A 17,814-nucleotide genomic window follows, 5' to 3' on the forward strand; every position below is an offset into this window, starting at 1 on the left:
TTATATGTCTTGTTTATGTGATCTGCATACACACTCGATTCTACTTGCAGACTGCTGTCAATGAGTGTGAATGATAGCAATGGGGAGCCCTTTTTGCTGATGTTCTGTTCACTGTGCAGTGAGTCACACCATTATTGTAAAGTCCATCTATAGTTGCAAAAGTAGAAAATTTGCATCATAGAAAACTGTCATGATACAAACCTTGTAGAGTAAAATATCTCTGTTTATGGATTCATTTCTTTTCAAAGAATATGACCAATATTCTGCTTATTAACAGAGGTGAAAGAGATCTGAGTGAGACCCACCAGCCTTATGTTTAGTTTTAAAACATTTATGTTAGCTTCTCGATGGAAAATAGCAAGATGGTTCCTTGGATGTGGATAATGAATATAAAGAGACTTTGGTTCAATAGTCTAAAAGTGAGTACCCCCTGCTCTACTAGTTTAAATATAAAAAATGAGTCTCATTCTTATATATTCCTAGCATTAAATATGGCTGACCCACCATGAGTTCATGATGCATAGCTTCGTTGGAATGGTGCAAGAAAGGATGTTAGAAAGTATTTTGGGACTTTCTAATACAAAAAGTTATGACAACTAAATTATCCACGTGGGAGATTGTCTGGGATCCATATTCTGTTTGAATTCAACACATTTGAGATGTTGAATTTGTCTCCCTGGTTAGTAGACTAAACAATTGCCTTGCATCAGTCTTGGCTCTTAGATTGTGTATGGTACCGACAAATAGTATTTTCAGTAGTGTGTACCCAATGCACTCTGTTCTAGCCAAAGTCCCACAGAAACAGGTCTTACTAAATCTCACTGGGACGAGATCCTTCTGTTTACTTCAGCTCTAGCTTGCTTTTGTTTGTTCCTTGTGCACTTTTGTGTACTCCAAAATATCTAAAAATCCTCAAATAGAGATATGGCTGTAAGAGAAGCAGCAGAAACCACCTGCTAAAGTGTCATGAAGGACTTGTTAAAATGAGAACTGAGTAAAAAAGGCTGTTGATGAGTTGAAGAAAAGTGTTGCAGTGTTACATTGAGTGGGTGGGACAGCACAGATGATTTGGACAGGAGTTTGAGGAAACTGTGAGGGTCAGTATCAGTGGGAAAAGGCCAGAGAATTGCAGGGTTATCCCACATTGCTGATATAACATTTCGGATGTAGGAATCACGAGCATGAAGAATTTGAGGAGCACACATCAGGGGAATAAAAAATATATTCTCACTGATATGGAAGTAATCATAGTGTTTGAATCAGTGAATGGAGAAACTAATGAATTACACGTCCTTGCCCTGCTGTCAGCAGTAGGGATATTGCTTCAACATACTCTTTTCCTGTCATTGTTGCTTTCTTCTCTTCTGCACTTTTCTTATTGTCCTTTATGTAGCACATCGCTGACACTTGGTTGGAATTGTAGTTTTCTTTACAGTCCATGGGTGTCGTTCTGCGTGGTTTTTGGCTTTCTTATTAACCACAGTCACAGTAGTCTGGTATCTCTTTGTCGGGTTTGTTTACTTATGTGTCTCCTTGGTGCGTTGGTCAGTGATGGTGCCTATTGCTTTCATGGACTGCCTTACTGTGGTTGTAGTGGTTGGGTTTGTGCAGACTTTTGTCAGTGTGAGTTCTGTGTCTGATTGAGTCATCTGCATGACTGCCATTTCTCATTCTCCAGTGGGTGAATAGCTGCCCATTGTCTGGCGCATTGTGTTGTGTTATTAGAGTCTATCTCGCCACAAATACATAGTTCGGTTACTTCATATGCATACAGTTGTGAGGATAGACTTTTCATTGTTTTCTTTGCATATGTGAGCATTGCTCTTTGTTGGATTATGCTTTAGTGTTTGATTTCTTTGCGTATGTGGGCATTGCTCTTTGTAAGGATTATGTTTTAGTGTCGGAGTTCATCACTTTGCAGTATGGGAGACATTTGTAGCGCTCTGATTGCACTGCAGGGTTTTCAGCATGGTATATGTTGGTGCCTCCCTTTCAGTCCCCCACAGAGCAGTGCAGTCTTGACCATCCATACCTGGGAGTAGCCTGTATTCAAGGCAAACAACTATTGTTCCCTCACAGACCCCCATCTTCCCTACGGTCCAAGGAGAAGTATGTTTTTGCTACTGGGGGCTGGTTTTGACCCCCTGTAACAAAAGCGCAGCAGCAGTGTTTCCCACCAGCACCCCCCCTCCTCCCCACCCCCCGCCAGTCCGACGTAATTGCCAGGGCTGGTTTGCGTTCCCTGTCCGGCCCTGCACAACGATCTGCATTCCTGTCACTAAAATAGGAGAAGACATCTTGAAATATTAAGATATCTATGCGACATAAAGAACTTTTACAAGATTCTTATTTATTTGACAGAATGCCCTGTCACGAATATTGGAAGTTATATTTTTATAAATGATGTTTAGACCACACCGTTTTTATGTTCAACTATATTTTAGTTGTCAGTATTCTGACATACAACTTGTTGATTAGAGAAACCTTGAAACACACCTTTGCTGACAGAAGCCACAACCATTGTCTTCACGCTGCAGTGTATAGATCATTGTCCTTTGCATTTTATAGGACTGAAAATCTTGTTTCATTTATTGATACGTCTGAATATAGTTTGAATAGTTCACACCTAAAATAGTGCTCCTTGATTAACGTGCTAGGTGAGACCTTAGAGACAGTCATGGTCTGATCAACAGAGGGAATTTTCCATTTCACTACATTTTGTTTAAAGAAAAGAAATCATTATCCAGCTTCAATAGAAGTTGGAAGGAAGTTGCTTCTGCGGGAGTTCATTGACCGTCCCTTATGAGCTGGTGTTCTGCATTAACCATGCATCCATTCAGGATTGAAATTGATTGCTGCACAAAGCCAGTTGTCCATCTTAACAGAAAGAAGATGCAAATTAACCTGGGAATGCAACTTCTTTGTCACCGGATGCATGCCAGATATTCGCAAAGGGGACAAAACATTCCTTTAAATATTTCTGCAATCATGTAAAAACTTTCTTCATATTTTGTTTTGCACAGTTGGACGTTTTCTGCAGCTTTACTTTATGACTCTCCTGCCTTAAAGTTAAACTCTTCATGACAGTTTATTACAAATTTCCTGGTTGGTTTTACTATATTTTGAATCTGTCTGGTGATCAAACAGGGAGATACAGTAGGAGAGGAAGTTAAAAAAATCCAGGATATGGTATCAGTTCAGGAAGAACTATTCTTTTAGTTTTGTGGATTTTTTTTGTGTGGGGAAATAAGGCCACATTTATATTCAGGGAGTGAAGAGGGAACCCCCTGAACATATGCAGGTTTCACATTCATCTAGATCATATGTGCCCAGTAGGGTCAGAATTTAAGTTTGGTAGGCTGCCAAACCTTTGAGGATGCTTTTGCTGTGAGTGCTTTCTCAAACACAACAGAACACTTTGTAGGTCTCGCCTGCGTGGGCTGCACACATGCGCAGTCTCGCTGGCGAGATTGAATGTTTTGAGGTATTTTGTGTAAAGGGCATTAAGCCCCGCCTCTCTTTTCCATTGGCCGGCGTCACCGTTTATGCTAAATGGTGGCCAGCCATTGGAAAAGAGGTGTTGGTGATGTTTTCTTCTGGCTTTCTGAGCCATCCCATTTGGACGGGCTCGTCTGCCTTCCTTCTGCCGTGAAAGCTTTCTTATCTTTATGGGGCCATGTGTTTCAAAACACATGGCCCCATAAAGACAAGAAAGGTTTCACGGCAGAAGGAAGTGAAAGCGGACCATGCTTGTTATAGCTTTTTCATAGCTGTCAGGTCCATGTGCTTTCGGAATCCACCGGAAAGCCGGGCAGAGCGGCCCATGGAGATAGTTATGGCGCTGTGGCTCACAAAATATTTTATCTGTTACTGGCAATAAACGGAAACCTCTTGGTTCACTGAAGAGTGACTTTAAAATGCGGAGAATAAATTGGCTTGCCTTGGAATGCGGGCTAATTTAGAATTGTGGAGTTAAAAAAGTTGATAGATATAATGCTTAAAATTAACGCTTGGGAATGGTTTCGTATAAATTGCACAAGCTGGCAACAAGTGCTATAATAAACGCATATAGTTTAAAACTCTTAGAACAAATGTGCAATAAATGCAAATTGTTGTTACTGGTGTTGTTAAGAGAGAGGTTGTAGCTATTATGAATGACATTGCAGCATTGTGCACACAACAGCGGCACTCTGTGTGTAGCTCAGGTCGCGAGCCTGGCAGCTGAGCTCTGAGTCCCAGGCCCCTTTTGACCCCCTCCTTCCCTCACTTCCATTTTGCAGTAGTGGGAGTTTCCAGCCTGCGGCAGGAGGAGACCTTCCCCGACTTCGCTGGTGAGAGAAGAGCCCTTACCTCAGCCAGCGCCGTGCGGGCATCAGCCGCTCTGAACCCCCGCCCCCTCCCTCAGCGAGCGGGAAATGTGCTAACTTTGTCCCGGTGTAGCTTGAAGACAATGGAACAGATTCAGCAGCGACCGCACAAAGTATGGGTTCACACCAGCAACCCACAGTGGATGAGAGAGGTTTCTTATTTCATTTTGAGCTGGTTGCAAGGCAAATGCCTCACTTAAATGGCCACCTGCAATCCTCTTGTTCCTTTAGGCTAGGAGCTAGCTGGTGCCTTGATGCCAATGTCTAGGAAGAAATCCAAGACACCCAACTTGCTGTCTCTTCACTTCACAACAGACAAACTATGATTGAGAGTCCGGATTTTGACTTTTCCAACCCTCCGTGTACATGTAAGAGGTATCCATGCACTGTAAGACAATGAGGGTTACAGTGTAGGAGTCTCATCTCATACATGTTTTTTTGTTGTTGTTGCATATTTATATAGCGAGAACTCGACCCGAAGGTATTGGAGCGCTTTACATGAGCACCGTATTTACATTACACATTCAGGCTTGAACCCTGGTTTCCAGCACCAAAGTCGGCAGTCTAGCCGACGGACCTCATCCTCTCCCCATTGTTAGGAGGGAATGCATTGTAGAAACACAAAGGTAGGATTTAGAACGTCTGTGGGTTCTACAGAATATAGTGATTGTGATTGCCTATACTAAAATCTATATTAATACTCAAAACTGCCCTTTTTTGCAATTCGGAGTAATGACAAATTTCGAAAAAAGTACAGTTCTTGCTTGCAGTTTCCATTTAGCTCATTGATGTCTGTTTATAGCTCAGTGTGCTATATACATTACAAGGATAACAAGCATATGCAATGCAATAGGTCTCGCATTTACGCAAGTTTGAGCTATTGACATTGCAAATGACTGCCTTTTATTTAAGTTTTAAAAACAAATAAAAGGCATTGTCATTTGCAATGTCTGTAGCTCAAACTCGCGTAAATGCGATACCTATTTCATTGCAAATGCTTGTTTGAGAAGCTGAAAGGTCGTCCAGGCATCCATACCACAGCAGACCTGCTGGCATTTGTTTTGTTTCTCAGAAACAAACACACCAAAGCACATTTTTTTCTGTTACAAAAAAGTTGTCTTTTTCACATTGGAGTTTTCTTATAGCGCTTGAGGGACATGTTTTTTTCTCTCCTGTTTTTTGATGCCATGTCCTGTGAGACAGTCACAAACAAGAGACTATCATTATTGAAAGGCCCACCTTAAATATGGTCTCCTCCAAACACCACAGCCATGACAGTACTGTTGACCTTTTCCATTGTGGTTTATATCTTCAATTGAATCGAGACTTGTCTATTAGAAATTAATCAGTTCCCCTCTTTTAAATGAGGAAGGAGATACTTGATTTAAAGTTTCAGAAAATCTGTCCATTTTGGGTGGATTTGACATTTCCAATTGGCTCTAAATGATGGCTATAATCTGTTTCAGGCACCTGATTGTAATTGTTTATATTGTAGTTGATACGAAACACCAACTTTCAAAGATGAGAGCGTTCCGAGGTAGTATTGTTCTTCACAATGGTAGATTGCGCGAGATACTAGGTACAGTTGTCCACTGTCACCCCTTTTTTCGCTCTGGCAAAAGAGCTGCTGGCTGTCCAGGTTCGGCAGGTTATGCAAAGGCTGAGGAATAGAGCTTGGGCAGCAAAGACTCGTTGTCTCCCTTTTTACCAGAGATGCCTTATTTTATATGCACGTCTGAGAGAATCCCTGGCAGTATTGCTACAGTTATTGGTGGCCTTTGGTGTCGTGTCCAGACTTTGGGTCAATAGGAAAAAGTCACTGCTGTTCGCTTTGGTGGCACTGGTTTTGAGTTCCTGTGGAGCGGCTTCTGGAGCTGGAGTAGCGGTGGAAACTTGATTGTTTCCAATACCTGGGGGTGATGGTGACCCACACTGGGGAAAAGCAATTGTGATACAATGTAGGGAGAGCTCTTGATTTCCTGCATGCTTCAGTATGGTTCTGGAATACTTTGCCGCTCTCTCTCATGGGCAGAATAGCGGTGTCCAAGATGTTGGTGCTGCCCCGTTGTTTGTACTCTATTCAGAATTAGCGGAGCCACTTATGGGTGAATAAGGGGCACAGCACCGGATAATGTGCTTCTCACCTCGCTCCTTTGGGCTGGTAGGTGGAGTACAGTGGCTTGAATGACATTGATAAGGAGGTATAAGGAAGTTGGGTTAGCGGTGCCTAATTTGGAATTTTATTATTACACGTCTTGCATGCAGCGCAATGCATGGTAGAATGGGGTGACTGGGAGAAGGTTATGGTGACGGGTAGGTTGGAGGAAGGTAAGCTTCTAGAGTTGTTAATGGCAGGGTCGCGTGTGTGGTCCAGGGCCCCTTACATCGTGTGTCAGACAGCCGCTGTGTGGCAGACAGTAGACACGGTGGTGATCAAGAGGGCTCCCTTCCACATGGAACTGCCTCTTTGTGTGTTGGTCCCATTCCATCAGTTGGAGAAGCCCATATCATTTCAGCCATGCAGGGGGGGGGGGGGGGCTGCGAGCTGGGTGGGGATTTGTATCTTAATAACCTGTTCATCTCTTTAGAGGATGCGGAGCTGCAGTTCAGTTTGAGGGCTGGCCAGTTCCTGCAATATGCAGGTCTGAAGGAGATGGCCAGGCATGTAGATTTGGGTGTCCTTTCCTGAGGCGCTGATGATTTCAGCGGATATTTGGGGGTGCTGTTGACCTTGGGTTCTGGGCATCAGCTCATCTCCTTCATGTATAAGATACTGCAGGCTGAGGTGGTACATTGGGCAGCTACAAGTTCAACATGCCTGGGAGGCGGATGTGGGAGCCCCATTGTGAGATGCGAACTGGGCTAGGATCTGTGCGCTAGTGAAGTCTGTGTCTGGAAACCCATGCTTTAAGTTAATCCACTTCAATGTTATGCACCATACGTATATCATCCCGGTGAAAATGCATAGCTTTATCTCGGAGTAGTCGCCTGCTTGCCTACGGTGTGGTTTCGTGGATGTAGACTTTATGCATCTGTCATGGGACTGTCTGTGGATGGGGGATCTCAGGTCAGATATTGTGGCTCGGCTGAAGTGGATTGCTTCCTTGGCTTCTGAACTAGTTCCTCAGCATTATTTGTTGGAAAATGTTACCCGGCCCAAGAAACGCGAGATGACATACTGCTTCTTCCAGCTGGCTCTTGTGCTTCTTTAGCAGTGGAAGATGATGACAGTGTGCTTGATATGCTTAGAGTAATTCCTGAATAGAGAGAGGGGCTTTAACAAAAAGTGTGTTGAGCTGAGAAAAATTTGGGAGGCCCAGTTTGATGGAAATGCCACTACACATGGAGACACCAGTGGTCCCAGAAGTCCTATTATCGGATCAGTGTGTTCCTAAGAAGTTGCAGCACCCTTATTAAGCAAGGAGCTGTGGTGGTTTTCATTGGCACTGACAATATTGTAGAGAACAACAACTGAGAATATTGATGCTCAGTGAGCGTCTGCTGTATGAACCTAGGCCATCAAAGGAATGTTAAGGTGTGAGAGTGGTAAATGAGGATAAGGGAGTGACCATCATTTCCTTTTAGATCCAGAATAATTTATTGAGTGCAACATTCAGGAGTGGAAAATGTGTGTATTTTTTAGTTGGACCATAATCTCGTTGTGGCCAGAATCTAGGCACTAGGACACTGGGTGACCCCTGTGAAGCTTAATAGTGTCTGCTATCTTCCTGGCACTCCTCCTCTGCATTTAGGGACATTAAGGACACCATTGAACAATTACGAGAGTGCAGATTTTTCAGCAATCTTTAAAAGCACTTGTTGCCACTTCTTTTTTTCTGAGCGTGGCTGTTCACTGAAGGGTCAAGAACGGTGAAAGGCAACCTCTGAGAAGTCATGAAGATGAACATTATTTGGGTTTCGTCCCACCACTTATCACCTCACTGAAGTCTGTGATGTATCTCAGATTTCTCATTCATGCATGCCCAGCTTTCAGTGATGGCTTCTGGGATTGGGAAATGTTTACTGCACAGACTTAAACTGTTGTTTGTGTCTTGCCTGTCAGTACAGCAAGGAGACAAATATTTGCTTTGTACTGCCAGCTGGACAAAGACTCCTAAGTTTTCTCTAGTTTCGCAGTGACAGTCAATCATCCATGGCCCAGGTCCAAACGTTTCATAGAATATGACAATAAAAGAACGTGTGTCGACAAAATAAAGAAGTTAGTGGGTTCTTCTATCTCCACGATCACAATGATGTGTAAACAGAAGCAAAATGTGAAGACTAATAATGGCATCATTATTCATAGGCTTCCGGGCATTTTGTACTGATTTTAGGAGCTTTCTCATTGTTATGTATTTTTGTTTATTTTTGTAACTAAAAAAAACTGAGTATCAAAATATTTATGGTAAAATTTAAATTTTATGATTGGCTAATATTCTCTGACATGCTCATCGTATAATTATTGATTGGTTAGAATTTTGATGTTAAACAAATATTTTAAAAATCATTTGAAGGCAAATCTGTTTGTGAGACAGTCTGCAGTGCATTCATCAGGACCTTGCTTATTTGTTCACTTAGAACATGTCCTTATAAGGGTAGAAATGTCAGTACTGAGTCGTGGTTGGTTGTGTTTTTAATGCTTAGGAAAACATGGTATTAAAGTCTCATCAATGTAAAGTGTCTTTCTTCTCCTCTGTACAGGTCCTGGGTGATAGGGGCCATTGCTCTCCTCTGCCTATTAGGACTGACCTGGGCCTTCGGCCTAATGTATATCAATGAGAGCACTGTCATTATGGCCTATCTCTTCACCATCTTCAACTCTCTCCAAGGAATGTTTATATTCATATTCCACTGCGTGCTACAGAAAAAGGTAAGCTGGGGCACTGTGCGCTGCACAGTAACTGTACAGATCCACCTTGTTGCTTAGCAACAGATGGAGGATGACACCTTCAATGTGGATTATGTAGAGTCAATTTCTATGCAATGCATTCAGCAAGCTGACTTTTACTAAGTGAAGGTGAAATTATACTCGTCATTGCGCCTAAGAACCAATGCATTTCATTGGGTTTCACTGAAACTCCTCGAAGGAAACAAAAAGTAGGACTTTACCCGAAAGCGAACATTGAGGGATTCCTGTGTGGCTTTGCTGTAAGAGACTGTGCTTTATTTTTCATACAATGCAGCAACATAGTCAAAGTGAAGATTGCATTTCATACACTCAGTTGCATGTAATTCTGTCGCTAAGCATCTTTGGCCAGATATACGACCAGTCCGTTTTGGTAGTCGCAAATTGCGTTTTTTTTTGTAACTCACAAAACGAATTGTACTAATGTGTCTCAGTCACATTTTGCAATTCCAAACGGGGAAGCAAATGACCTGCCTCATCAATATGCTTGAGGCACGTTGGAATTTGCGACCCGTTGAGAATGGGCAATAACACAGGGATGGCGGCCTGCTGTGGACAGCAGACCACCACGTCTGTTTGCTTTTTAAATAAATCAACTTTTTTTTTCAAATGCAGCCCGTTTTTTTTAAAGGAAACGGGATGCGTTTAAAAGAAAACAATTAAAAGTTTTCTTTTCAATTTTTAAGGGCAGGCAGTAGTCCTTTGCCTGCTCTTAAAAAGTATTTTCGCATACATTCACAAAGGGGAAGTGGTCCCCTTGGGATCCCTTCCCATTTGCTACTGGCTTACCACCTACTTGAAGTAGTTGGTAACTTCGATTGTTTTGAGACCGCATTTGCACTCGCAAAAGAATCGTACATACCAGTGCAACTCGCTATTAGGAAGGGATGCCTATGGCATGCCCCTTCCTAATAGTTACTCACAAACCCTATTTTGCAAGTCAGTAATAGGTTACTGATTCGCAAAATAGGGTTTATACATACTACAACCCTTTTTAGCGGTCACAAACGGCCTGATTTTCCGTTTGTGACCACTAAAAACAGTTATACATCTGGCCCATTGAGATTTAACCTGATGGCTTGAAATAAACCCAGATTTAATCTGCTTGTAAGCATGCCAGTAGACCTCCTGCTAAAGCGGCAAAACCCACTTAACACTTGCTTAATGTTAGAAAGAAACCGGTTTTTATCAGCTGCAACTATTTTAAGTTGAATCTGACTTATTCAAGTCTCCAGGTAATCTGTTCACTTACAGCATGCTAGTCATTTCATCTGCAGAGCACCTCTGATATCGGATAGTACACGGAGAGCTTTTGGATGAAAGCACAGATCAGGAGAGCACTGGCACTGGGTGTTTACTACCGAGGATGAAATGTGCATTGTCTTTGCTTAGGTTATTTTTTCAAAACAGTGCGTATTTCTCTAACAGATTGATTCATATTTTTAAAATTGCTACTACAACCATGTGTTGACATGTGCTTTGCTCCTGAGTAGCTATTCTAAGGCTGGGACTTTGTGTACACTGTCATGTTCAGAATGTAATTATTGTTACCAACAACATCCAATCCTCTTGCTTGGTACAGTTCTGTTTTGTTACTGACTATTCCCTTTCATTTGTCTTGGGTTTGTTTTAATTAATCTTAGCATGTTTCTTTCAGTTGTCTCATGCAGTCTGGTATTATCTCTGGCACTTTGATGTTTCGTGGAAGAATACTTATCAGATTAAAATATGATATTCCTATAACTTAAATGGGAGAACATAGCCCATCCAAAAATAATAAATATCATAACTTGAGGGCAGAAGAGCAACACATTTAAGAAGCAGTGGAAGGAAAATATTGATGCAAAACACCTAACATCCACAATTTATATAAGTTTGAGTATGATATCACGCACACGGCCTCTTTGTAAATAAGTGCTCTTGTGTGTTTAGGCACCAGGATGTTGTGGGAGTCAAGACTTCTGATGACGAAACAGAAGCAACTACTGTGTAAATGTTAACCCTTTGTGCAACCATATAATAAAATACATATTGAAATATCAATGATCGCTTAATTGTGTATTAAAGTACTTTTTGGAATGTCTTCCCATGCGAGAATGTGAAATATGCTTCTATTTAGTGGTAATACAACTTTGACCAGCAGTCAAGTGACCCCAAAAAGCATTCACATCTAGAAACTTTGCAAATCAATCCTGTATAACAAGTCTTTGATTAATAATAATCAAAACTACATACTGCCCTTGAACCAAAATGCTGTTGTATGAAATGGAATCTTTCTCTGAAAAAATGTAGCAGCATGCTATACTTTACAGAAAACCTTAAGAAAACAAGCAAGTACTGACTGAGTATTGTTTAACTCCCACTTAAGAGTATGTCTAGACTGAATAATGTGCAACAAATCCATCTATATAAGCTGGCTTACCAGTGTTCAAGCTGAATATTAATTATATGCTTGAAATTTAAAAGCCAAATAAAAGGCAGGAATAAAGGGAAAAAACTCGAGAAAGGTGGTCACATGTTGGTAGAAAGAAATTCCAATTTCAGAAAGAGGAAAATATATACAGAATAATCATTTCAGTTGAAATAGGAATGGAGGCACAGCAAATATTCAAATATTTTAAAATGAAGGGATATGCTATTAATCAAAGTTGAAAAGCATTATTCAAATACTATTATTCTGTGTAAGTACTGCTTGAAGTGTAGTGAGACAAAATGTTGGGCTTATAAGTGTAAACAAAGTGAGAATGCCAACTGGCACCACGACGCGATCCTTTTTGAGAGATGGGTGCTGCAGTGCGTCACCAAAAGGTCAGCATGAGCTCGTCTTCCTCCTGCCCAAGGATTATAGGTACTTTTTCACATATATTTCATAAACCCTCAAAACGTAAGTTGCTGAAAGATAACTGAGGCCATTCCTTGAACACAAATTAGAAAACTTAAATTGAACCGATATTTAAGTAGGCCTTGACTGCAGTATCAAGTAGATAGTGACCAGGGCATCAACAGAAGTGCCCTCTGTGAAAGGTTATACTGTGCACATTAAAGATTTGCCCTGTTGCAAAATGGCTCAAAGCCACAGCAAGGGGAGGCCATTTTTTTTTTTATAAACCTAGTTGTGCACAGCAAATCAGCTTTGTTTGTTGCTCAGCTTTGCACACAAAAATAATAACTCTGGGCTATGGTGTTCAGTGATTGTTCCAATGCAGCATTCTGCACAAGGAATTGTAGCAGAGCATAAACATTTTGTTCCCAGTAAATGCCTTGTTACTGACATGATTTGCCTTAGTGAAGGGAGAAAAAAAGCAAATAATATTACTTCATCTCGCAATCCAGTAAAATTAGATGACATTTGCTTAATTGTTTCCCCTAAAATGCTGATTTTCTGTGCCCCTCCACAAATGTAGTCGTTTGTGGAGGCTCATCTATATACACCTGCAAGATTGTCCACCAAGAAAGTCCGCAATCCTTCTTAAATCCCTCAGTTTGCGAATGCAGTAATTCTGCAGTATCAGCAAATTTTATTTTTTTGTAAGTAGATATTACAAACGTCAAATTCCACCAGCGATATCTTAGCGCATTATTAGAATGAAAGATTGCAAAATGCCATTTTTGCTGACGTGTGATCAACCAAGTTGTGTGCAAGTCTATGTTAATCACCGCTGATATGGTTTTGGGGATCTATGAGCTGGAATGTGCAATGTCAGAAGAATGGATGACATTAGAGTGTGAAAACAATGGAACAGACCATGATATGAAGTCCAATAAACATAAAGGGCCGGAAAAACAACAAACTATTTGCACTTGTAAGTTTGGCTTATGTGTGACACTTGCATGTTTAATGAAAGTCAACTACTTTTGACATTCACAAAAGTTGGCTTAATACTTGTAAAATGATTTATATGTATGTTTTTTTTGAGTAAATCTTCTCCCTGAGACGGAGAGTAGAAAGTCCAAGAGGGGGATTTGAAAATGTGTGCACCCTGATAAATGTACTTGTGGGTGTGGGTATTAAGGTACTTTTAGCAGATGATTTCCCCCTCATTACTAGCTCTTTGAGCTCATGAATGCAGCAATGTAGGTCTGCTGTCCTTTGTAGGGCTCTAGCTCTGATTGTGCAACTGTTAGGAAGGATGCACGGACTGAATGAATTAGGATTTTTGCAAGCATTAGCAAACAGCCCCTTTGCATCACAGCAGGTTGATACATCAAACATATCAGAAAGACTTTACCTGGACCCTTATCTGATTGTGTGATTACGTTGGGCAATTTTTTTTATTATGCAAGTGTAATCTTGTGGAATTCACGTCCGAGGTAACCATTCCACTTTGATTCTAATTGTTTACCCAGGTCCACTAGAATACTTGGTTGCCCCTTATTTGTTTTTCTTGGAGACTGATAGGATCAGAAAATGTCTTCCAAGAACTGTAAAATGTGTCGTGGCAAAGGGATATTTTCTAATCAGTTCAGTTTCAGGTCCCTGTTGATATTGTGCGTGACTTTTGCACGTAAGGTATACTCTCATATGGGATTTTCACACTGACGACTGTCGAAATGTACTTTGTGCAGTACTCACCATTTATGGGACAAGGAAGTTCATGATTTTACCCAACACTAACTGTGGTGCAATCTTGCCATTGATTCATCTGACAATGGTTACGAAAACTACTTTGTCTTCTCCACCCAATCAGGAAAGAGAAAAAATATGGCTCTCATCTTGTATGGTGTGCTGGCCGGATGGAGGCAAACTTTATGACTGCTTTAGTGCTTTTAAAATCCCTGACCATGAGGCGGTTCTCAATCTGTGTTTTTTAAAGAAACTGTATGCCAGAATGAAAACATTGACTCTATAGCAGTGAATGAGCCACGTATATCAGTCTTCTGCCCAATTTTCCTGTATAAACATGGCCACTTCATAGCCAGTAAGGTAGCCCAGTAGGTTAATCACATGCTTGTTGCATCCTTGTGTGGCCTGCAGATCATGTGTTCGATCTGGTAAGGCGAACGTAGCCCTTCATCCTTGTGAAGGCAATAAATTAATCACCACTACACTGCATAATGGTAAACCCTGTTATTTACAGCATTTAGAAATAGCACACCTGTGACATTAAGCAACATTGAAGAGCAAGATTCTATAACAACTATATAATAACAAGATGTAATAATACAAAGTATCAGTGGCTCATGTGCCTTTGTCTTGTTCCTGCGAGCTCAGTGTGCTGTGTAGACCAAAAATCAGGTTCCAATCTTGGGTATGGATGGTGGGCGAGGAGGGCCCCTTAAATTTATTGCTTCAGTTTTATAAATATTGAGTCTCCTCTGCTCAGGCACTCACACTACGTCTGCAATGTTCACTCTGCCTTCAACGCCTTCAAACCTCCTGAGAAAACCAAATCCGCTCCGGGCAGCGCGTCGCACTCTGCACACGCAAGAAAGAGCTTCACCTCGACAAACGATAATCAATCTGCGAGCGGAATACATTTTTTCCAGTCACTTCGCATGCCAACAGCACCAGTCCAAGAGATAGCTTTTCATTACCTGAAGCCTCTGAAATCACCTCGGCTAGAAATGTAACACTGTGTACACCCAAGGGGTCTTGCGCAGTGTATCTAGTTTTGAGCAAAACATATCTTTCCTTCTAGAAGAATGCACTTTCCAAATTGACCTGCATTGGCCCTCACGGATACCCCCCTCCCCCACACACACACACACCCCTGCAAAACTAAGCATTTTCCAAGGCCACGCGCAGAAGAAAAGCCAGTAAAGTAAGGCTGGCAGGAGCCATCCATTTTGAATAGTCCATATGCTGCATATCGCTGCCTGCAGGCCTTTTCATAACTAATGCGTAGGCCTGCATTAATGGCGCACAAGCAGTCCCCGCCGCTTGATGAAAGCGCCTCCATCATGGCATGAGAGGTAATCCTCCGTGGCCACACACTCTTCCCGGCTAGGGGATTGGATGCGTGTTGCGAAGGCATGCTGCTGTGCATTGTCATGCAATGAGGACAGGTGTCGCTCATGCCACAAAGAATGAATGCGGAGTCATGTGCCCAGTTTTAAAGTGTATTGTATGGATGGGGTGTTATCTAACCCGAAAGGCTCATGTACCTGTTGGCAGCATATACAGAGGTCGGAACTGAGCCAGCTTTCATTGGAATGGAGATTAGTTCTGAACGAAATGTGTCTATGCTTTGGATTAGCAAAGTGAAAGTTAAATTTGAAATAATGCTTGGAAATGTTCTGTCATGACAGCAAAGGGGGATAGCTGTGCAATCAAATAAGTAAAACACTAGAATTGTATTTAACTGCAATAAGGTGAAAAGATGGTTGGATAATAGTTATTTTGTAGCAAATGGAATAGCCCCTAAATTATACAAAAAGATAATAAAATAATGTGCTGTCAACGAATGATCTGGAAATACTCTTGATTCTCTTGATTGTTCTCAGTTCAAGCACTGTTCCTAACACAACCACAAGTCCACAGGCACTCATTTGTGGAATACAAAGGAACCAGTTCCTCTAGGCACCAGGGATAGCTAGTGCAAAATGAATGGTTAACTTCTCAATTTCTGTATTTCACTGTTTTGGAGTACTCTGCTTGTGAGTATAATTACTTATTAGAACTAACTGGTGCTGTGGGGTTTTGTAAAACGCGCCTGCTTTCAAAACGTAAAGCAAAGCCGTACAAACAGTGCCTACAAATTGTTTATAGTATGTAAATGTACAGAAAGAGGATATGGTAGAAAGGAGTTCCGTATTGCTAATCAAATCCTGGATTGTTAAGATTGTAATGCAGCTTCCCCTTTGCACCCTGCTCAGTACTGCAATATAGGCCTGGTTTTTTTTAACAGAAACAAAATCATGCCTTCTCTTGGATTTTGCTTATTTTGCCTAATATTTTCCCCTACCACTTACACTTGTCAAGGGTAATTTTCGCTCACATGAGTAAGATTTGAGCAGAAAAATGTATTGTGAGGACTATAACACCAAAATGTGCTATAGCCAAGGGATATTTTTGCTCCAAATATCCTCTCACCTTCTCTTACACAAAATATGCCCTCAACTACAATGTTTACCAGACGTCCATCGAAACTCCTTTCCCACAATACATGTAACATTTGTGTAAAACACGTGTACTGCATAAAGGGAAAAATAAGACCAATTTCGCCCACACCTAAAAGTCACACCGAGGAACAGCACTTTTACGCGGCCATCATTTGTAAGAGTTTTGGGGGACTTCTCACTTGCGGGTCTTAGATCAGGTGAATTTTACATCCTCTGGAGTCCTATTGGTAGTTAGGTTGTGGACTTTTCTTAGATCTTCAGAAGGCATTCTCGGTTTTATGCCAAATAAGGATCCTTTACAAGCATTGTTAACAAATTACTAAATAAAGAACATCCAATTTCCTACATTTAATGACTTGGTTTGCCTCAACAAAAGCATATATTGCATGTCTTAGTCCCTTGCCAAATTGTTTAAGACATACCGAATACCTTCATAGTGGATACAGCAGACATTTGCTCTAATTGTACCCAGGTCCATCTGTCTGCAGTCCCTTGCAATGGACATCTTCCAATTACAGGAGAAAAGGCTGTGCCATAGTAAAGAATTCTGCAGAAAGAAATGTTAGATTTACAGTTTGTAACTAGCTGTTGGAATATCAGCTGATGGGGGTAACTTTTTTTTAATCGAATAGGTACGCAAAGAATATGGAAAATGTCTGCGCACACACTGCTGTAGTGGCAAAAGTACAGAAAACTCCATCGGCTCAGGGAAAACATCAGGGTCTCGAACACCTGGTCGATATTCCACTGGTTCACAGGTAAACAATGTAAGTTGCCCAGTGTTATTTATTTCCATTCACCGTTATTTATTTTTAATTGTGTGCAACTTTAATATGCTTACGCAGTGATACGGTTTGTGCAGCTTAAGCTGAAAGGTAAACCATTTGAAGCCATTGCCTGGCGCTTTTCAGTAATGAGAGATAAGGTGGTACATCTTATCATATCTATGAGTAGTATAGTCAGAATTGATATGTACTCAGGGGCGTAGCTTGGTGAGTAAAATTGTGTGGGTGAGCTTCAGATTTTCCAACAATCGTGCCGGCGTAGCTTGATAAAATACATTATTTGAGATGCAGGGCTTGGTGGGTGTTGGCTTAAGGAGCACTGGAAAGGGAGATCCATATACAAGTCCTTCAAAACAGAGATAAGAGAGAGTTTTTTTTTATCTGTGCATGTATGCAAAAATCCCAAGTGAAACCCTACAAACTACTCACCATACCCGACTTAAAGCACCTATACCCAACTATTTATTAGAGAATACATTTATTAGGAAGGTGTACCACCCCAAGCCCCCCCACTTGAAACTACTCCCCTGCCTGTACTTTACCCACAGTTGTGACCAGTAGCGGCTCATGGAGGAAGGGGCAGGGTGGGGGGGGGGGGGGGGGTAGTAAACTCCGGCTCATGGCCGACCGGAGTAATATAAGTAAATAAATAAAACAAATTTCATTGCCCGCGCTGAAATGCCAAATGCATTTG

The 17,814-nt window shown here is 41.4% G+C and overlaps 1 protein-coding gene across 9 annotated transcripts in view; it reads left to right on the forward strand.

Moving 5' to 3' along the window:
- Window positions 1-17,814, forward strand: part of ADGRL3 (adhesion G protein-coupled receptor L3) — a 1,231,414-nt gene that overhangs the window by 1,136,359 nt on the left and 77,241 nt on the right. For all 9 annotated transcript variants that reach the window (XM_085641132.1, XM_085641126.1, XM_085641127.1 and 6 more), the window contains 2 exons: window positions 9,069-9,237; window positions 16,968-17,102. In XM_085641132.1, coding sequence (XP_085497258.1) covers window positions 9,069-9,237; window positions 16,968-17,102 — 304 coding nt within the window. The remainder of the gene's footprint in view (window positions 1-9,068; window positions 9,238-16,967; window positions 17,103-17,814) is intronic.

This window comes from Triturus cristatus, chromosome 2_2, assembly GCF_964204655.1.
Source record: "Triturus cristatus chromosome 2_2, aTriCri1.1, whole genome shotgun sequence".
NCBI lineage: Eukaryota > Metazoa > Chordata > Amphibia > Caudata > Salamandridae > Triturus > Triturus cristatus.